Genomic DNA, 22,937 nt, shown 5'->3' with positions numbered 1-22,937 from the left:
GGTCTGTGAGAGCCAGAAATCTTGCTTGTTTGTAGGTGACCAAATACTTATTTTCCACCATAATTTGCAAATAAATTCATTAAAAATCCTACAATGTGATTTTCTGGATTTTTTTTTTTTCCTCATTTTGTCTGTCATAGTTGAAGTGTACCTATGATGAAATTACAGGCCTCATCTTTTTAAGTGGGAGAACTTGCACAATTGGTGGCTGACTAAATACTTTTTTGCCCCACTGTGTGTGTGTATGTATATATATATATATATATATATATATCCTGTTCAGATAGTATGTGTGGTCAGATTAATGTTGTTTATTGTTCACACTATAGAATTAGTTCTTATTCTAGTGGTTAGAGCGTTGGACTAGTAACCGGAAGGTTGCAAGTTCAAATCCCCGAGCTGCCAAGGTACAAATCTGTCGTTCTGCCCCTGAACAGGCAGTTAACCCACTGTTCCTAGGCTGTCATTGGAAATAAGAATTTGTTCTTAACTGACTTGCCTAGTTAAATAAAGGTAAAATTGTAAAAAATGTAATTCTATTGTTCACACATTCTGTTCCAAAGTGGTCTATGTTGTGACTGGCCATACCATGCTATTGTCTGATTGGCTAGTGCATCTTACATGTCCCAATTAGCTTTGCACAATAGAGTTTAGACATTAAAGAAGTGTTGTAGAGCAGCACTTGTTCACAGGGTACAAAATAAGCAGGATTGGGGTTTTGGCTGGTGTCCATTACATTAGGCTTACTGGTCTCACTCAACTCGAGATACTATGTTTTGCTTTGCTTATCTCAATCAATAAAATTATTTTTGCTAAGATTATGCATTGTTGTAATTGTTCAATAGTGGACTTTGATAGTTCTCCTGGAGCAAGTTGCACTGTTATAGTGTATAGTCTAACTACCTTTCTGCTGTTTTATATCTCTCTACAACTATAGATTAATGTAAACCAAATGTACATGCAGTATACCATCAATATCCAAAGTACCTGAGATGCCAGATAATTATGTTTTTCTGTCCCGCCACAGCTTTCCACTTTATGTTTTGCATGAGGTCTTATGAGTAACATTCAAATGTTTTGTTTTGAGGAAGGGGGTGGGGTAAGGAGTGGTGGGGGTGTCTGTAGGTTGAAGGAAAAAGCCTGTTACCATCTGGTCTGTTGCGCTAGCTAAATCCTAACAATTTCATTGGGATTATAGCAAGTGAGTAATCCAGCTTTCCTTTGGGCTGTGGGAGATTACCGTGAGGATTAGCTCCCACCCGATAATAAACTTTATTAAAACGCAATCGGCTTTCAGGGTCTCTTCCTTCACACACTTGGAAGTGGGCTCTGCTGGGGGTGTTTCAACCGTGGATGTGAAGGCCGGGTGGATACCTTGGGGAATAGGAGGGTTTTGATGTGGTCCAGATTACAAACTCATATGAAGGACAGTAAACGCTTGATCTTGAGCTTTGTGTTTTCCTGGAACATTGCATTTCACCCATCCCGTGTCCCTGCCTCCTCTCTAGTCCAAGCCCTCCCTGTCTCCTGGCTTTCACACTGGCAGAGTAGAGTAGAACCATGGTCACAGCAGCCAGCAGTGTGATGGTGGTGCTCTCAATTGTCTCCACAAAAGCACACATGATTAATGGCCCTACATTACAGTTGAGCACCAAACCTGAGAAGCTGTGATCTCTGACCTAGTCAAACCTGTGCCTTGAATGTCATTTTGGAAAAATGATGGCAAGTTAGTTTATGATCTGTAGAATGGGCTGAGAAAAGCATAGTTTGTGATGCCGAAATTACTGCAAGGTTTAGACATTTTACTGATTGCCTCCGATGTACCATCTATATTACTCATTCCGGAGAGGTGTATCTCTCAGATTGAGCTGTCTGAGACGTCAAACTGCTGTAAGAATGATGACATGAACAAACATTTGTTAACTGTACTTATTTACTTGCTTTATCACTTGCTCTGTTACCTGTTACTACCTACCTACTTATCTTTCTTAATTGACTTGTTTATTTGTTTAATTGCTGTTGGATTGTGAGTTGTGAAGGTGCTTGTTGACACCCTCCCTGCTGCTTGTGGCAACCCTCAGGTGCTTTGAGCCCTAGAGCTCAGGATATTATGTGGGTTGAGACTAATGAAAGTTAATAAGGAAGTTGGCTGGGCAATATACATCTGTGGCTTTGCCAATACTGAAGGTGAAAAGTGCACACTGAGAACAAGGTTTTCTAATCCAGTCGTAGACTCTCAGCCATCCACTTGATATCCCTGCTCATGAATCGAGATCACAGAGGGACACTTTTACTACTTTAACATCTTTTAGAAACTGAGAAAGCCTCTCCTTGCACTGATCCTAAAACATGGCCAGACTCAGTGAGGTCTGTGTCTGTGTCTGTAGCACTACACCAGAAGAATGTTATGGAAGCTCAAAACACATGGGTAAAAAAATCACCTAACTGCCCTGTATGGTGTTGTCTTCCACAATGCTTAGTTTTATTGTGGTCCTCTCCTGTATTCACAGCCTGCATGTTTATTACCTGTGTATTGATATTACAATGCAGGATAGGCTTGATACATTTTCTGTCATCTCTCTCTGACTTTAATAATACTATAAATAATATTATAATACTATAAAGCTATAGATGTCCAGCATGTAGACATTTAGTAATTTAATTCAACAATGAAAGAAAAAATAGGTTCATATATGATACCCATCTCATTCACCCATTTATCCAGGGTTTTTACATTTGCCTCTAAAGAGGGAGTCAAGCAGGTTCAGATTCATCTCAATTTACTGCCATGGCTCAACCTCCTCCACTTGGACTGATCTCCTTGGACACACATCTCATCTCTCATGCATCTTATCCGATCTTCAGCTTCCCCACCATGGCCACCAAATCATCCTAGGAAAAGGGACATGTCTCCTCCTGAGAGAGATGATAGCAGAGGATACCTCCAGGGGCAGATTGGCCATCAGGCAATTCAGGCAAACGCTAGATAGGCTGGACAGTTTTTTTTTTTATAGCTATGATCCCTTATTGATTTCATTTGTTAAATCCACTTCAATCAGTATAGATGAAGGGGAGGAGATGAGTTAAATAATGATTTTTAAGCCTTGAGACAATAGAGACATGGATTGTGTATGTGCCATACAGAGGGTGAATGGGCAAGAGAAAAGATTTGTGTCTTTGAACAGGGTGTGGTAGTAGGTGCCAGGCGCATTGGTTTGTGACAAGAACTGCAACACTGCTGGGTTTTTCACAGTCAACAGTTTGCCCTGTGTATCAAGAATGACCCATCACCCAAAGGACATCCGGCCAGCTTGAGACAACTGTGGGAAGCATTGGAGTCTACATGGGCCAGTATCGCTGTTGAACGCTTCGACACCGACACCTTGTAGAGTCCATGCCCTGGCGAATTGAGGCTACTCTGAGGGCAAAGGGGGGTGCAAGTGCAACTCAATATTGGGAATGTGTTCCTAATGTTTGGTATACTCAATGTATTATGAGCCTTTGGCTGATCAGTGTGCTGATAGACAGCTGAGGTAATGCAAATTCACATTCAACGTCATACATGGAAGCACCAAAGAGACAGCCAAGATCATGGATCGTAAAAAACAGAAAGACCACATTCTACATTCACCTCACTCAAAACGTCCTGTTTGTTGGGAGGCTAAAACCATGATTTGGCCAAACAGTAAAGTGTATTGTCTGTTTTACTGGGGCCTGCTGCTGTAATGAGCGAGACACTCTCCTCTCCCGCCATGCGCTCAACAGAAAAAATGTGTTCTGGTTCTATAAAATTTCAAAATGCAATTTCGAGGAAAACACAGCTTTTGAAGCTTCATCCCCACTCGACCCTGTCAAATAGAGGGAGGATGGTATCAGCTTTCTCTAGGCATTGTTTTTATTTCTCAAGTCTCCATATTCAGCTCAATGGAGCAGGCAGGCAGGCAGGCAGGCAGGCAGGCAGGCAGGCAGGCAGGCAGGCAGGCAGGCAGGCAGGCAGGCAGGCAGGCAGGCAGGCAGGCAGGCAGGCAGGCAGGCAGGCAGGCAGGCAGGCAGGCAGGCAGGCAGGCAGGCAGGCAGGCAGGCAGGCAGGCAGGCAGGCAGGCAGGCAGGGCAGGCAGGCAGGCAGGCAGGCAGGCAGGCAGGCAGGCAGGCAGGCAGGCAGGCAGGCAGGCAGGCAGGCAGGCAGGCAGGCAGGCAGGCAGGCAGGCAGGCAGGCAGGCAGGCAGGCAGGCAGGCAGGCAGGCAGGCAGGCAGGCAGGCAGGCAGGCAGGCAGGCAGGCAGGCAGGCAGGAGGCAGGCAGGCAGGCAGGCAGGCAGGCAGGCAGGCAGGCAGGCAGGCAGGCAGGCAGGCAGGCAGGCAGGCAGGCAGGCAGGCAGGCAGGCAGGCAGGCAGGCAGGCAGGCAGGCAGGCAGGCAGGCAGGCAGGCAGGCAGGCAGGCAGGCAGGCAGGCAGGCAGGCAGGCAGGCAGGCAGGCAGGCAGGCAGGCAGGCAGGCAGGCAGGCAGGCAGGCAGGCAGGCAGGCAGGCAGGCAGGCAGGCCAGGCAGGCAGGCAGGCAGGCAGGCAGGCAGGCAGGCAGGCAGGCAGGCAGGCAGGCAGGCAGGCAGGCAGGCAGGCAGGCAGGCAGGCAGGCAGGCAGGCAGGCAGGCAGGCAGGCAGGCAGGCAGGCAGGCAGGCAGGCAGGCAGGCAGGCAGGCAGGCAGGCAGGCAGGCAGGCAGGCAGGCAGGCAGGCAGGCAGGCAGGCAGGCAGGCAGGCAGGCAGGCAGCAGGCAGGCAGGCAGGCAGGCAGGCAGGCAGCAGGCAGGCAGGCAGGCAGGCAGGCAGGCAGGCAGGCAGGCAGGCAGGAGGCAGGCAGGCAGGCAGGCAGGCAGGCAGGCAGGCAGGCAGGCAGGCAGGCAGGCAGGCAGGCAGGCAGGCAGGCAGGCAGGCAGGCAGGCAGGCAGGCAGGCAGGCAGGCAGGCAGGCAGGCAGGCAGGCAGGCAGGCAGGCAGGCAGGCAGGCAGGCAGGCAGGCAGGCAGGCAGGCAGGCAGGCAGGCAGGCAGGCAGGGAAACGTAGGCCTGTGATATGGGGAGGTGGATAGACATTATTGCAAAATAAACGTTTGTGGGGTTTGTTTTTTAAGTCTTCAATTCGGTCATTTTTGAAGACCTATAAGCTCCCCATATAGTGAAATACGGCATACTGTATCTGTAACGACCTATTCTAAAAAATTGCAACTAAAATAATATAATGGCACCATTCAGATGTTTGTTTTATCTTTAAAATGCGCTAGCAGACATTACAAAACAGATGATCAATTATTATGTAAGGGCTTCTTGTTATGCACAGAGCCATACATAGTAAGTAGCCTACCGCTGGTTGTGGTTCACATTTGTGGTCTAATAATAATAGCAACGGATTGATTACATTAGCCTACAGATAATACAATCACATGTCAAATATAACGTATTAAGCCACAAAATGGTAGTCAATCAGATTGCGGTGGAAATCATGATTTCTGACTAAAATACAGCCCGTTTGTTCAAGCAATCTCTTCCACTAATTACCTAAATGGACAGGACCTGTCAGGAGACAATAACTATTCCCTAATAGAATTTGCTCCCAAGTGCAATTTAATTTTCTCCTTGCCCTCGTCTAAAGGTCCCCCTTTCTTTCACTGTCTTTTTTCTGGCAAAGAAAGGGGGAGCACGTTCTGACATGCCTCAGCCACGATGGTTCTCTCTATTTTTGTCTCTATTTTCAGAGAAACAGAGACTGATATTATTAAAATGCTACAGCAGAAGCTAGCTGGAGTAAACAAGTCGTGAAAAAGACAGAACCTGGCTGCCACGTTGAGCGCTGTCCAGTAGGAGTAGTGCTGAAATTAACATGGCGCCTGCAATCCACCTAAGTAGGTACGTTTGCATGAAGTTGTACGTGTTTTGTCAATACGAGGGGCAGAAGTGTGATGCTCCCTATGGATAGTACGCCACTTGAGTTTATGAAATAAATGTATTCATGTGATGTTAAAACCTGTATATTGTATAAGTCTGGGTCCATTCATTGTGATTGTCGTGTCTGTGTCACTTTGACAAGTAGGCAACGTAGGCTTATCAAAAGTAACTAGATAAGGATAAGAAGGAGATTTCGAGATTTCTCCTATGGCACACAATGTTCCAGGTTCAATTCGAGGGAAGTTGATCGCTATTGTAGTTTAAGTGTCATTGTGCAAATGCATTAAATGCACAAATCCATCACAATTTACAATATATGAAAATATTGTTCCTCCTTTAATTATTTAGCAGGATATAATGTATGTTTTAAAAAGAAGATAAATAGTGCTAGCATAAAAAACATTGGCTTTTCTATTTATATTGTTATTCATGTTTCTCCCAATCACTGTTTACTGTTTTCGTGTGCATATCATCTCATGGAGCGTATGGTGTACACACTCTACGGTGTGTGGTTTTGTGTGTGTGTGTGTGTGTGTGCTTTCTTACTGGAATCTACTGTACTACTGGACAACCTATGTGCTTTTGAGTTAGGTTCAACCTGTTCAACTATACAACCTGACTTGATATAGACCTAGGAGATTATTTATATTTCTGTCGATTACCCACAACTATCAACTTCATTTCAAGTAAGATACTTGTAGGCTATAGGTTCTCAAGTTATTTGTGCTTTCTGTCAATCACCAAACCACTTCCCTCGGTGTATCTCGGTTTAAATAATAAGCATAGATGACGCCTTATTTCGTTGAGGGTAATCAAGCTAGCCTATTGGGTGCAAACGTGTAATATTATTTTATAAGCTGGTTTTGGGGAAGGCCTGGTTATCCTATGAACAATATAGCGGTCCAGTGGTGAGAATGAATGGTTATATTGCGAGACCTCTTGGTCCTTGTGCTTTACCTATAAGATGGATTTGTGAATCGCAGATGTCAATGAACTCTTACACTGAAATATTATATCTAATTAGAGGTGACTGGGTCAACAGTGGTGGTAGAAAAGTTGCCCTTTGCTTGAGTTATAGCTTCCAGCCTAGGACTCATTGTCCTATACTAAGGGATGCATCATTAGATTTTACAATGACACAATGACTTTTCCCCCCAAGCACACAAGAGGAGGTGTACTACCCACTTCCATTTACTTGTACCTTCTAGCAGGGGATCAAACAAATGCAGAAGTTTATACTATTTCAATAGGTCTATTTCTCTTCAGATATTTTGATCGCTTGCTTTATTGTATTTTTATATAGACTACTTTTTATATTCGTTCGTGGGTATATGAATAAAAGAAACAACATCTACATTTTGTCCAGCAGTTTCACTGTCAAATGTGCTCTGCCTTTATCCACTATAGGCTTACTACATCTAACCCTATGACCGAATGTTGACAGTCCAAGATAATTTTCTCCACCCTGTATTTAAAAGCCAAATGCATGATTGCAATGCACTCGACAATCTAAGTAACTGAATAATCTTTGGGTGAATATTGAAAATGAAAGTGTATGACGGGATGATTCCCTTGCCTTGCCGCACTGTCCTGGATGAGGGGATAGATGGAGGGATAGGGATGAAGGGGGTGGATATAACTGGGACACCTGGCATACAGACACGAAGCAGGGTTTAGCGCTGGTGTGGGGCTGGTGTGGGGAGTATTCCCGTAATATCCCTGCTGCTCCCATTTAATCAGCTTGATGAGTGTTTTCATTTTACTAAATTCAATTTGAAATATTAACACACAACCGCGTATGGGGTTTGTATAGGCCTTATTGCACTGCAATGTGACACAGTGGAATCATCAGCTAAATTGTAAATATCCTATCAGTTTAGCTGAAATATCCAACATCATAATCCCATTATGCAAATTATTCCGAATATCTTATATTTTTTAGACACTGATTCACCTATAGGCAGGCCTATATTGTCAGTCTGCAAGTGATAACCCAACTGAGTTGAGTCTAGTTAGCATTGATATTGAAAAAAGATATAGTTTTGTAGTTGTACATATTCAGAAAACGAAAGAAGATGCCCACTGGGCACACGCTGGGTGAATCGACGTTGTTTCCGTCATTTCAACGAAAGTATGTTGAACAAACGTGGAATATTGACGACTGTGGGAGGATGCAAGGTGAATAGAAAAACCACGGATATTTCTTATGCCCCAAATGTATATTTTCCTCTTTCAATTGTTGTCTGGACAAAATAATATTCTACAGTTATTGTGCTCATTATCAAAATTCTGTTGATATTAATAGGCTATTCTTCTTCTTCTTATTCTTCTTCTTCTTCTTCTTCTTCTTCTTCTTCTTATTATTATTATTATTATTATTATTATTATTATTATTATTATTATTATTATTATTATTATTAGTAGTAGTAGTAGTATTGTTAGTATTGTTCTTATTATTAGTAGTATTGTTATATTGTAATACAATCATTGGTTAATGATTAATAGGCTACATATATTATTTAATGTAATAAATGTTCAATGTTCATGATCATTAATATAAACACTTGTTGTTATATTAGTAATGGTGGTACGGGTTATGGTAATAGCAGACATAAGCCTATATGCTATAGATCTTTTGTATTCAGATATTCCGAGATTCAGACGGTCGGCTACTTGAAGGTTTCGATTTCGTTCAACGTGTGAGTGGAATAGGTCGGTATTGTTCATCTGAAAGCTTGGGACGCGGACCAAGCAACCACACTGTACATGCTTGAAGCAAATTGGAAGCGAAGATTGAGTTCATCTTGCTTGAACTACGAACTCTCCGGGGGGAATATCTTATCCGAAAGCAGTCTCTCAAACGCGGAATTGAAATGAACACTGTCAGAAGGACTGTGCTTGGACTTCTAATACCTATCAAGGCTCTCGGACAATAGGTCTTCCTTGCAGTCAGGTTACATCCCATTCATAGAGATCAGACACAAATATTGTGATTGTGTCCAATCAACGAAAAATAAAAAGGAAACCCCCGCACGCTGATGCTCATGCTCTAAGGTGATTTTATTTTAACAACCATACTACACTCAGGCATCCATATCCCAGATGGGGGTGGAAGGTCCTATATGTCCAATCAACAAAATGTAATAAACTTGCTTTTTTAGCCTCCACATCATCGATGGTGGGCCTATTTGTATGCTATCGGCAAACCAAATTCAATAACTCCTATCCTAACAGATATGACCTACCTTTCCTGAAGGTTTGAGAGCATTTTTTTTAGCCTACATGCAATTTAAAGATCAGCTAATTGTCAAATCCTTGAGCTTCAATGCAATACAACACTCCTTCTGTGGCCTCCAACTGCTCTTAAATGCAAGTAAATCTAAATGCATGCTCTTCAACCGATCGCTGCCCGCACCTGCCCGCCCGTCCAGCATCACTACTCTGGATGGTTCTGACTTAGAATATGTGGACAAATACAAATACCTAGGTGTCTGGTTTGACTGTAAACTCCCCTTCCAGACTCACATTAAGCATCTCCGATCCAAAATTAAATCTAGAATTGGCTTCCTATTTCGCAACAAAGCCTCCTTAACTCATGCTGCCAAACATACCCTCGTAAAACGGACTATCCTACCGATCCTTGACTTCGGCGATAGCATTTACAAAATAGCCCCCAACACCCTACTCAGCAAATTGGATGCAGTCTATCACAGTGCCATCCGTTTTGTCACCAAAACACTATATACTATCCACCACTGAGACCTGTACGCTCTCGTTGACTGGACCTCGCTTCATAATCGTCGCCAAACCCACTGGCTCCAGGTTATCTATAAGTCTTTGCTAGGTAAAGCCCCGCCTTATCTCAGCTTACTGGTCACCATAACAGCACCCACCCGTAGCACGCGCTCCCTCAGGTATATTTCACTTGTCATCCCCAAAGCCAACTCCTCCTTTGGCCGCCTCTCCTTCCAGTTCTCTGCTGCCCATGACTGGAACTAATTGCAAAAATCACTGAAGCTGGAGTCTTATATTTCCCTCACTAACTTTAAGCATCAGCTATCAGAGCAGCTTACCACCATTGCACCTATACACAGCCCATCTGTAAATAGCCCACCCAACTACCTCATCCCCACATTGTTGTTGTTGTTTTTTGCTACTTTGCACCCCAGTATCTAATTTTGCACGTTCATCTTCTGCATATATATCACTCCAGTGTTTAATTGTTCAATTGTAATTATTTCGCCACTATGGCCTATTTATTGCCTTACCTCCCTCATCTTACTATATTTGCACACACTGTATATATATTTTTCTATTGTGTTATTGACTGTACTTTTGTTTATCCCATGTGTAACTCTGTGTTGTTTGTGTCGTACTGCTTTGCTTTATCTTGGCCAGGTCGCAGTTGGAAATTAGAACTTGTTCTCAAATGGCCTACCTGGTTACATAAAGCTGAAATAAAAAATAAAATAAAAAAATATGAGAAAACGTATTAATTTCATATGTCACCAGAGCAGGTAGGCTGTGGATTCGGCTGTATAGAATAGTAGCGGTTGCTCAATGTTACCTTTCACGTCTCTGAAGAAAGAGACGCTTTGATAGTGCAAAGTCTATCTATTAAAGCGTATTGCCATATTCAGCTGAAAAACATTTTACCCTTTCATACTGATAGAAAGACAATGCTATGTGCTAAGTGATACTCTATTTATTGATACTATTCTAAAGAATGTTGCATCTTTCTGGGGGCATTCTGTTTTGTCACCAATTCTTTCGTCTTTCTCACTGTACACCTGCGCTCAGGAGCAGAATTCTTCCGCCCATTTGAGGCTTGATGGAGGATCCCATTGGTCCCTGGTGGTTCCTATGCTGGGGTGACGTCACAGTTGCCCCTGCAGTGTGAATGAATCAAGCAGCTTGTATGATCCACATCAAAAGAGCACGGCGAAATCTCGCACGCATGGACAATATTCCAGGATAATAAAAAAATACCGGACTTTAAAGGGACAGCTAGATCTACAGAAGGGTTCATACCCTGTTTCTATTTGACATATTCTACATTTTCTCACTAAAAGACGGGAGCTTCAGCCCACCTTGTTGAGCGTGTATATGTGTGTGTTTATTCCCCGTTCTGGATCACAATGATGCAAAGTGCTGCTGTTCTACCAACAGAGAGTCCTGTGAAGGGTGTACCCGAGATACTCGGAGTGCCAATGCAACGTAAGGCTTTTCCACTTCATTTTCTATATTGATTATATCATACGGAAATTGGCAGCCGAGCTCTGAAATGCTGCAGGGCACTGCTGTAGAAAAAAACATGTAGCGTTTAATTAAACTGGGTTGAGGGACAGACAAGCCAAGGCTAAAGAAGGCAGCGACATTGTTCTACTGGATCATATATATTCATATTATTATACTTATTCATATAACGTGTGTTTCATATTATTCTTTGAAGTGAGGGTATTATGCATTTCATTTTGATCTTCTGGTCCTCATGTGGACTTTTGTGGAATGTTGTATGGATAGAGATTATTTATCACATGTAGCCTATGTCTTGTTTAAAGTGTGCGTTTGTACTGCTCGTAATGTTGTGTTTCCAACCCCCAGCCGTATGCACGAGTTGTACATGCTGGTTTTACACTATTAGAACCCATGAGTATATATAGGCCTAGGTTGGGACATGTGTATAATAGTATAACACTCATCAAGGCATAAACATTTTATGTTTGTACATTTTTTTGTATTATACAGGAATATTCATATTCCCTACCTCGAGCGCATTTTGTTATTCTATTCCCTCTAGCTGTATGAGAAGTTTGCTTCTGGTCAGAGATGAGACAGCTGTTTATTTGTCTGGCCATAGACGAGAGATCAGACGCTCTCATCACCTACTCTCCATACCCCACCAGTTTGACTGACAGCTATTACTGATTCGTATCGGAATTATCCAGGCTATGTTTGCGTATGCTTGGATGTTTCTGCTATAGCTGTGTTATTGTACAATTATGTCAGTCTTATTATTGTTTGACACGTAGAGTGTAGGCTATATTACACGTACAGATTGTGATATGATATTATAGCCTACTAAAATAAGTATTTTTAATTTTTATTTAAAAAATGACAAACGTGGAATATTTCACTACATTGTGTGTGCAGTAAATAGTTCAATGCCTCAGCATCAAAGCAAATAATTGCTCATTATCTTCGCATCTGCTCTTTAACTCAGTTTTGATCATCTATGCTATATAATCTGATCCTGCAATCAAGATGGAAGTGGAATTGGATACATTCCTGACCTAATTATTCATATGCGAGCCACGGAAATGTATAGATAGGCCTACTCTATTACCTCTAATGTTGCTTTTAATCCACAATGAAATACTATATAGTTTACATCACAGATCCAAACGAGTTGTTGCTTCTTTCAGCGCAGGAGAGTATATTTTTGCTCAAAATCTAGCATCATTTATCATTTAACCCATTTAAAATTGTCTTGAATTGACCTTCATTTAGGCTACCTTATTGGTAAAGGCAGTGAACCATAATGTTTAATGCACAAAGTGAAACAATGCAGAATTGTGAAATATAATTGGTTTAACCTATAAAACTATATGTTAGTGGGGTATGCGCTTTAATTTTGTAAATCGAAGGAGATTGTGTAAAGATTGTGTAAAGATCTTGCCACTCAACCCCCATTGGTGCATACATGCAGGATTTAATACGGCATTACTCTGGGAATAAAAGCAATTTAGTATTATGTATCTAAACATTATTATCATGATTAATATGGCTGTTAGCATGCTCTTATGAATAAGGGTAATTATTCTAAACCGTTTGGATACAAGAGACGTTTAAGGCCCCAAGAAAAATAAGATTATTTCCTGAATAGAGTTTACAGTCTGCTTGCTTTGAAGTGTAGGTCATGCAATCTACAAAACATATGAGCTATAGGCCTATGAGTTCAATGTGGCCTATGAGCTCTATAGGCTATGTGCTCGTTCCCTATAAGACCTACAGTTATTCCGATAGTGTAGCTAATAAGTACATGACTTGGTTGATATGAAACACTTTTTTTTAGTCCTGTTAAAAAACACAATTATCCTCTGCTAATCGAAATACAGTAAAACAGGATGATATATTTGTGTTGTAGGAGATACATATATTGTAACTGAGAAAAGGAAGCTTATAGGATCACATTTGATTAGATTTGAGGACCCCTCTTGAGGAGGCTCACAAGAGATCTTAAGTGGTATAATCGTGTGATTTACAAGTTATGCAGAAAGAGAGAGGGTGGGGGGTGGGGGGTGAAGGGGCTATTAGACATCGAACGTGAATACTGCCAAGATTGGCCCTCGTGCTATCCTTTCAGTATCATCACTTACACCAAAGCATAATGCATAATGCTCCACAAATCAGGGCATTTCTTTAATATTTTGTGGATGTAAAATACACCTAACTTTCATTTAAGTTTTGTAAAAAGTCTTAAAAAGCCATGTACTTCATAGTTATCTCATTTGATTGTGAAGTTGATTGGGAAACACCTGGTATTTCGATGTCTGTATAGGCTAATGCCACATCGCAATAGTACAATTAAAGAAATTGAGCTTAGCAGCATCTCAAAATGCAACTCCTGTACATTGTACAGGCTACCGTATCACCTTCATTCGTGTATTGTAAAATCAACCCTCTATTTGTGCATGCTTAGCTTAGGCCTTATGTATGAATGTAGTTCATTGAGCAGACCTCCAGAAACTATACATAAAAATTTAAATGTTTTACCCTTCAAAAATGTCTCCCGACGTAGGCTACAGTATGAAGATGCACATGTAGGCCTACTGTATTGTAATTGTTTTGAAATGTTGTCATGACCTCCACAACGCACATTTAAACAGTTTGGTATGGGTGTGATTAGATTACTCATAGGCCGTATGAGTTAAAAAATAATAATAATTAAAACAACAATTGGCTTGGGAAAGCCTAATTGCAGACATACTTGTAGATATAGTACAAATATTAAACTGCTCGAGTACAAAAACAATCACCTGGCCAATTATTTTGTGCACAAAACGGTGCTTATTGCATCCGCTTTCATGAGTTTGAGGGGTCAGTTTCCATTGCGATCTCTTCTTGCCCTCACCCGCTATTCTAAGATACTGAAAAGGCAATTTAGTCTACCATAAGAAGCCTCTCTTCATCTGGCCATTGTTCACATGCGGTACCATTGCACTGACGACAACGGAGATTGAGGGAAATTATTCCCGAAGTTTCATTTTCTAAAATGAAAAAAAAAGAAGATGGCAAAAATAATAATAATAACAATACTATTAATATGTATTATTCTATCACATTATAATATATATGTATATATATTTATAAATATTTCCTTTTGCATAGACTAATCACATTAATAGCGACACTGTGCTGGTGTTACGATGTTGATGGTGATAATAGTGCATTGTTTTTAACACTATAAGGCCGAGGTTATTGCTCCTTCTTATAGCCCAGTTTTTTTTCATTCACGTTGTTTATGACTATTAGTATTTATTATATATATTTACTACTTGGTTTTTCGAATCAGTCGGCTTATCCAATCAAATCCACTTCAAGGCTAAATATTGTGGCACAGGCACAGGCCTTTGATAAACCTAAGTCGAATGAGTGGCATGATGATACAATTTACTCTGTCAGACCATATTTGTTTTCATCGAGGGTCACAATGGTGAGGAATTAGGCTACATTACCGATTTTGTTTAACATAATTTTAGCCGGCTCTGATCTCAAAAACCTGCAAGGGCAATGCTCACCTTGTCTCCTTGCACTATTCCACCACCAATATTTTATCTTAACTCATGGTGTGTGTTCTCTCTCTCTCCCCCCATAGAAATCCCCCAGTGTGCGGGCTGTAGTCAACACATCCTCGACAAGTTCATCCTGAAGGTGCTGGACCGCCACTGGCACTCCAAGTGCCTCAAGTGCGCAGACTGTCAAGCGTTGCTGGCAGACAAGTGTTTCTCGCGGGCAGGAAATGTGTACTGCAAAGAGGATTTCTTCAAGTGAGTTCCACTTCTTCATCTTAATCTTTAAACATTCACCTATTTTGTTTGAATGGGAATTTTGAGCATTTGATTGCTGCAAGCTAAGTAACATTACTTGTAGAAGTGATTTACTTTAATATTTGTGAGCTCAAAAATGGCAATAAAATTGCACTGATTTTGACTTGTAAAAATCTGTGACATGATCAGAGTGGTCTGTATTGCATGTTGCTTTTGAGGAAAGATTTGGTGAGCACATTACTCATGGACTAGGTTTGACTTCACTTATCATACAGGACTAGTGCTAGTGAGGATTTTCCTCTTTACATAGTTTACTTTCATAATATAATATAATAACATAATATCATGATGTGGATGTTAAAAAAAACAGGCTTGTGTCAATACTTAGTGACAGGACCAACACAATGAGGTTAATCAAGCAGAACATCCTACAACATCCTCCTGCCTTTCTGTCCTGAATACTTGAATACTTATGTTGGATAAGACAGAACACATCACAATCAAACTTTCAACTCCAAACACTCTATATACTAATTAAATGAATTACTGATCTAGCAGCCTTAGCTGGACACACACAACAGTAACTTGAATTTCTTCTCATCCCTCTTTCTCTTTCTTTTGCTTCCATCTTTTTACGATTGAATTTCTGAGGCATTTAAGAAGTAAATTAAGTTAGACTTTTATCCAAAACAGGATCAGTACTGTCTTTTACTAAATCATGTTTGAGAGGTTTTAATGTCAGAAGCTTCAATGAGACCTAAAAAGCTTGCGAGTCAGAGAGTGGAGATAACTTTATTAGTCGGCCCTGGGGACAATAGGGGCGATTTTTGCTGTTACAACTGCAGTGATGCTGTGTGTGCACTATGGGGATGCTACCGGAGACAGGGAGAGGAGTAGAGATGATGGGGCTGAGGCCTGGGCTGGAAACTGGAGTATAGTGCAGGATTTCCTAGCAGTAATGAAGAAACTTCTCCTTGGTCTAAAGGAAGGGTTTATTTTTCTGTATAGGCTTTGTGATTTACAGCCCCATCCTGAGTCAGTGTTTTATTGGTTCTCTTCAGCCTGTTTACTGTGCAGGGCTCTCTCTACTGGTTCTTATAGCCTCCACTTCCACTGCATTGATCCAGGCCATTCGTCAAGCTGAGGACAAGCCCACCACCAACACAAATACATTCTACCACTGATGCTTTGCCTCTCTACAACTAACAACTAACCCAAGTAGTATTACAGATACTATTATTACAGGTGGAAGTGGAGGTGGAAACGATGTGTGCTACGATATAACTATGCTATAAGGCCATGTTACCTTCAGCCTCTGAACAGTGGAGATGCATCCACCTGTTCTGTGTGGGGTTTGTGTATCTGATGGCAGGTGTGTGTGTATGTGTGTGTGTGTGTGTGTGTGTGTGTGTGTGTGTACACTTGCAGGCGGTTTGGAACAAAGTGTGCGTCGTGCCAACAGGGGATCCCTCCGACTCAGGTGGTGCGGAAGGCCCAGGACTTTGTGTACCACCTGCACTGCTTCGCCTGCGTTATGTGCAGCCGGCAGCTGGCCACTGGGGATGAGTTCTACCTCATGGAGGATGGCAGGCTGGTGTGCAAGGAGGACTATGAAACAGCCAAACAGAATGGTAGGTTTCTGACTGGGCCATCCTACTAGTTCTATGGCCAATCGGCCATCAAACACCATCCAAATATTTTGAAAGAATAATTCAGTCTTATCTCCCTGGTTGATAAACTGTCATATTCAGAACCTCTTCAGGGAATTGACTTGAATTAATTATCTAGAGCTGGTGTGACGCTCTGAGTAATGGGTCCAGCAGGGTCCAGCAGGGGAGTTGTGGAGAGTGGTGCAGGAGTTAGCAGCCCATTCAAAAGCATTCAGACAGGGAGTTCAGCAGACAGCAAGGTGCAATTAACTCCTTTATGTACAATAATACTGAAGCATTGAGGAATCACAAGAGACAGTGGGATAGTGGAGCGACAGAATCATCATAAACCCAGCCGGATGGGGTCCCAGTGTCTCTCAGTGTCTCTCAGTGTCCTGCTTGGGCATTAAATCTCCAGTTGCTGTGACCTTTTATGGATCTGATTCTGAAAGCTCTGCCTGTGTATTTATGGAAATTTCCATGGCCCACTGATTGATTATGTTAAGTGATGCAATGCACTTTTACAGTGGGTCCCCAATAACTCCCTTCTTCTAGCATTCCCCAGGGAGATTTATATCCCCTACAGATAGAGTGGGACAGTTTCAGAAGGGTATTGACTTGCCATACATGACCACTCAGTCCATCCAAGCCTATATGATGTTTTCAAAAGCGAAAAGCCACAAGTTAATTTCATTTTTTTTATATGCAAATATTGCAAACAATATTCTTCCAGAAGATATTCTTTAATCCTTGCACATCTTTCTCAGATGATTCAGAGGCAGGGGCAAAGCGACCACGGACCACCATCACAGCCAAACAGTTGGAGACCCTTAAAATTGCCTACAAGAACTCTCCCAAGCCAGCACGCCACGTCCGCGAGCAGCTCTCCTCAGAGACGGGACTGGACATGAGAGTAGTGCAGGTGTGTGCCTCAACAGGATCTTTAATTCCAAGCTGAGCAGTTGTCTAGTTTGGACTAGCTTAATATAACATCCCAGTGATAATATGCAGATATATACATGAATTAGAAGTCAAACGTCTCTACTCCCACAATGGCAGGTGTGGTTCCAGAATCGTCGTGCGAAAGAGAAGCGTCTGAAGAAGGACGCAGGGCGGCACCGCTGGGGTCAGTTCTACAAAAGCGTCAAACGTAACCGAGGGGGCAACAAAGCAGAGAAGGAGAGTTCAACAGACGATGCAGGACTGAGTGACAGTGAGCTCAGCTTCAGAGGTCAGTATGGCTAACCCAACCCCAAACCTCCTTCACTTCACATCTTTCTCTTGCTTCTTCAACTCCTCCTTTTCGACCTGTCTTTCTTTTCACACATCTCCAATATGGAGCCTACACTAAAAGAGAAGCTTCTACTGTGCAAATTACATTTTAGACATCCCCATGTTTTTATGGTTGTTTGATGTTTGTGAGCCCGTTTTGGGGACTCATAAAAGTCTCAAGACATTTTTAAAAGGAGGCCATTTTTACGAGAAATGAAAACCCCATAGCAGAAACTCTATAAAGTAGGTGAAGCTTTTAGTCAATTAGAGGGAAAGTGCTCTGGGGCATTGTTGTTATTGAAACAGCTCTGGAGGGACTGTCGGAGACAAATATTTTCTATTGCACGCACAGACCCCCTTTGTTTGAGCTTAAGGTAAATCACAAGTCTTTCGACCTCTTACTAAGCGCTGGGGGAACACTACACACCCATGCCATTTACCTAGATGAAATACAGATTATGTTGCCTCAATAAAAAGGTTTCATAACGGCACGTAATTCTATTTAAAGATAAAAGCTGTATAATGTTGATATAGTTGATGACAGCACCATAGAAGTGTTAAACCCCCCCCCCCCTCCCTTCTCTCTGTAGATGACCAGATCCTGTCAGACCTGGGTCACACCAACGGCCTGTATGGGAGTGTGGGCGACGGGGGAGTGTTGAACGGAGGCTTCTCTCTGGACGCTGCTGGACAGCCCTATCATGACATTCGGACTGGCAGTCCCTACGGTCTCCCCCAGTCGCCCTCATCCATCGCCTCACTGCCCGGCCACACCCCGCTGCTCAACAACCTGGGCTTCACCATGGACAGCATCATAGCCCATGGGGGACAGGCTCTCAGGTCCATGGCAGGAGGCCCCACCTCTGACCTCTCCACGGGAAGCAGCACAGGCTACCCAGACTTCCCCACCAGCCCTGCATCATGGCTGGATGAGATGGACCACTCCCAGTTCTGAGCTCCACCTTGAACACAGCAGATTGACTGTGGAACAGAGACAGACGAAGCAGGCTTTTTACATTTCTATTTCCCTGAAACTGATATTGCTTGTTGTCCAATAATGGTTGTGGAAGTAGTAGGTATGCCGGACAGGCTACACTTCAGCTACCCTCCCACCACATTAGAGTAAAGGATGTGTGGAGACCCACCGGTGACCTGAGCAAAGCAGTGACGCCACACAGAACAGAATGGCAGGACAAAACACTACTGAATGTTGAACTTACACTGTATTATCATTTTTTTATGGATAGATTTGATTCCATTCTCTAAAAAAACTGGATTTGACATTTCCAGCATGAGTTCCTGCATTGGGATGATGTTTGTCATTAAACCCTGAGGCAAGCCCAAACAGGCATCAGCAATGTTAGGGCCACAATCTAAATGGAATCCCTAAAAAAAAAAGAAGCTTCCTGCATGCTTCTGAATGAGGAGGATCAATGTTCATATTAAAGCCTTTTACATTGGCAATGCACTTTACACTTCTCCTCGTTTGTACATGGACAGCAACAAACAGAAGAGAGATGAATGCACAATGCAACCCAGCAGTGTTTCATTTGAGAACTAGTTTCAAACAGTGACACAAGTCTAATTTTACAATGCAACGTTTAAAAAAAAATGTAATACTGAAACTAACAGCACTGGGTTTTTAGGAATGACTAGATGTTGGTCTATACAGTCTGGGAGCCACAGATTATTCTGTGTCTGTGAGGAGGAAGTCGCTTTCTTCAAACTCTTTCCCTTCTGTAATGTTCTTCTCTGTGAATTATCTGTAGTCCTGGGGGTACACTTTTGTCAGTATTTATTTCTCTGTTGTTCTTACTCCAAGAATATGCTCTCTGCTAGAAGTCGTCATGACCCAATGACTGTAGGATAGAAAGAAGTGCAAAGGCAACCCAACAACAATGTGGAAATTCACATTTGATATCCTCTTTTATTGGTGCCGCTGACAACATGATGCAGCTGACAACATCTTAACTCATTATGACAGATACAGGAACAGAACAATCATTTTACTAAATGTTTCATTAATGCAGTATATTTATTTATATGAGAAAACACACACCAACCTAATCTTGACTGAGGAACATTCACTGTTAATGCTGAAAAGTCATAAACAGCCATCCTGGCTCCAGTATCTTAAGCTGTTTAGAAGCTGCTCTTCTCTGTCAACAGATGTAATATCACCCATCAAAGTCTACTGAACAAAAAATAAATGTAAAGTGTTGGTCCCATGTTTCATGAGCTGAATTAAAAGATCCCAGAAATGTTCCATATGTGCAAAAACCTTATTTCTCTCATATTTTGTGCACAAATTTGTTTATATCCCTGTTAGTGAGCATATTTCCTTTGCCAAGATAATCGATCCACCTGAAATATCAAGAAGCTGATTAAACAGCATGATCATTACACAGGTGCACCTTGTGCTGGGGACAATAAAAGGCCACTCTAAAATGTGCAGTTTTGTCACACAAAACAATTCCTGAGGTTTTGAGGGAGTGTGCAATTGGCATTCTGACTGCAGGAATGTCCAACAGAGCTGATGCCAGATAATTGAATGTTAATTTCTCTACCATAAGCTGCCTCCATTGTCATTTTAGAGAATTTGGTAGTACGTCCAACCGCAGACCACGTGTAACCACGCCAGCCCAGGACCTCAACATCCGTCTTCTTTACCATCAGGATGGTTTGGCTCCCAAGTGGGTGGGTCTATGCCCTCCCAGGCCCACCCATGGCTGCGCCCCTGCCTAGTCATGTTAAATCCATAGATTAGGGCCTAATGAATTTATTTAAATTGACTGATATCCTTCTATGAACTGTAACTCAGTAAAATGAAATTGTTGCATGTTGGTTTTATATTTTTGTTCAGTATAAATACATGCAAAAGGGATTATCAAACGTAATACTTAGAGACAGTGTAAAACAGCTGATGGCCTGATTGTCATGGTATCTGAATATGCTGTTGTGTCATGCGTTGCAGGCTGTATCTTAGGACCCGCACTGGGTGAGATGAGAGAGGTTTTACAAAATCTCAGTCTTGTGTGATGGTGTTGGTTTCAAGACTTTCATGAATGTTGCTAAAGATTTACGACGAGAATAAGTGTATAAGGGGACAGAACAATTCCTGTAAAAAAATCTCTCAAAATCACAATGTCTGCTAATTTATATTTCTTTCCGTGTCAATTGCCAAATGTTGAACCAGCTGAAAAGAGCATACATTATGCCAACCAGAAAGCCAATGGAAAAAAAAAACACATGCAAATATATACACACACCAATATTCTTTTGGTTCAATCTGTTGCCTCAGAACTTTGCGTCTTAATTGTTGTAAATTTTGTACAGTTTCAAAAGGTGTTGACAGTCTTGTTTCATGAGCGCTATTTATTGCCATGTGTCTTTAAAAAAGATGAAAAAGATAGCACTGAAACTATTCATATATGCCTTCTGTGCATTGATAGGAACTGTGTACAGAAATATCTATATGAGGAAATAAAGCTAAAATGTCTTTGGATTAAAGTGGGTGTATTTCTCTTCAATGTTTACATGTATATTCTATCATAAAGCAGATAGCAGATGCAGTTAGAAGAGATTAGTCTTCAGACTGCAGAGGAAGAGGATGAGCAACAACTCAGCAGAGGAAGAGGACCTAGCTATGGCCGGCCCACCACTAAAGAACCAGAAGAAAAGAGGAGGGACCATAGTTAGTGTTTCCTTCTCATAGGGGAAAGGTGTGACAGACAAGCAAAGCAAGGCCCTAGGGATTGTTCACTCAATTTCCATAATTTGTCAATCTTGTTCTTACCTTGTAAGAAGCATATGGGCCAGGAGTGACTGCAACCTATCATTCATATTTTATGACTTAGCTATGACCATGCACCAGAAGGTAAGAATAGCATCAATTACCTTAAACAGTGGTGTTTAACATCACTCACTTCAGAAGAGTAATCCCATAGGATTGTAGCTACGTGTTTATTGAAAATGTAGAGAACATTATTTTCACTATTATACACGTCTATATACAGGGCATTCAGAAAGTATTCAGACTCCTTGACTTTTTCCACATTTTGTAAAAATCCTCATCAATCTACACACAATACCCCATAATGACAAAGTTTTTTTTGTGCAAATTTATTTAAAAAAACCTAAAACAGAAATCCCTTATTTCCATCAGTATTCAGACCCTTTGCTATGAGACTCGAAATTTATCTCAGATGCATCCTGTTTCCATTGATCATCCTTGAGATGTTTCTCCAACTTGATTGGAGTCCACCTGTGGTAAATTCAATTTATTGGACATGATTTGGAAAGCCACACACCTGTCTATATAAGGTCCCACAGTTGACAGTGCATGTTAGAGCAAAAACCAAGCCAAGAGGTCGAAGGAATTGTTCGTAGAGCTCCGAGACAGGATTGTGTCGAGGTACAGATCGGGGGAAGGGTACCAAAACATTTCTGCAGCATTGAAGGTACCCAAGAACACAGTCTCCTCCATCATTGTTAAAAATTGAAGAAGTTTGGAACCACCAAGACTCTTCCTAGAGCTGGCCTCCCATCTAAACTGAGCAACCGGGGGAGAAGGACCTTGGTCAGGGAGGTGACCAATAACCCAATGGTCCCTCGGACAGAGCTCCAGAGTTCCTCTTTGGAGATGGGAGAACCTTTCAGAAGGACACACATCTCTGCAGCACTCAACCAATCAGGCCTTTATGGTAGAGTGGCCAGACGGAAGCCACTCCTCAGTAAAAGGCACATAACAGCCCGCTTGGAGTTTGCTAAAAGGCACCTAAAGGACTCTCAGACCATGAGAAACAAGATTCTCTGGTCTGATGAAACCAAGATTGAACTCTCCCTACGGTAAAGCATGGTGGTGGCAGCATCATGCTGTGGGGATGTTTTTCAGTGGCAGAGACTGAAAGACAGGTCAGGATCGAGGGAAAGATGAACAGAGCAATGTACAGAGAAATCCTTGATGAAAACCTGCTCCAGAGTGCTCAGGACTTCAGACTGGGGTGAAGGTTCACCTTCCAACAGGAAAAC

The 22,937-nt window shown here is 42.1% G+C and overlaps 1 protein-coding gene across 1 annotated transcript; it reads left to right on the top strand.

The window, feature by feature from the left end:
* Nucleotides 1-10,891: 10,891 nt before the first annotated feature.
* Nucleotides 10,892-21,416, top strand: LOC109901631 (LIM/homeobox protein Lhx4-like). The gene is made up of 6 exons (XM_020497634.2): nucleotides 10,892-11,152; nucleotides 14,814-14,985; nucleotides 16,414-16,616; nucleotides 17,402-17,556; nucleotides 17,694-17,865; nucleotides 18,497-21,416. Exons 1-6 carry the CDS (start codon nucleotides 11,074-11,076, stop codon nucleotides 18,859-18,861), a joined length of 1,146 nt encoding a protein of 381 aa, XP_020353223.1. The 5' UTR covers nucleotides 10,892-11,073; the 3' UTR covers nucleotides 18,862-21,416.
* Nucleotides 21,417-22,937: the final 1,521 nt, after the last annotated feature.

The sequence above is a fragment of the Oncorhynchus kisutch genome, linkage group LG13 (assembly GCF_002021735.2).
Source record: "Oncorhynchus kisutch isolate 150728-3 linkage group LG13, Okis_V2, whole genome shotgun sequence".
Taxonomy (NCBI): domain Eukaryota; kingdom Metazoa; phylum Chordata; class Actinopteri; order Salmoniformes; family Salmonidae; genus Oncorhynchus; species Oncorhynchus kisutch.
Note: the sequence above shows the minus strand (reverse complement) of the source record. Positions and strands in the feature narration are given on the sequence as shown.

Coding starts and splice junctions, on each gene's coding strand:
- LOC109901631 (XM_020497634.2), top strand. CDS start 11,074: ATGATGCAAAGTGCTGCTGTTCTACCAACAGAGAGTCCTGTGAAGGGT. Junction 16,617..17,401: donor TGAAACAGCCAAACAGAATG/GTAGGTTTCTGA, acceptor CATCTTTCTCAG/ATGATTCAGAGGCAGGGGCA. Junction 17,866..18,496: donor CAGTGAGCTCAGCTTCAGAG/GTCAGTATGGCT, acceptor TTCTCTCTGTAG/ATGACCAGATCCTGTCAGAC.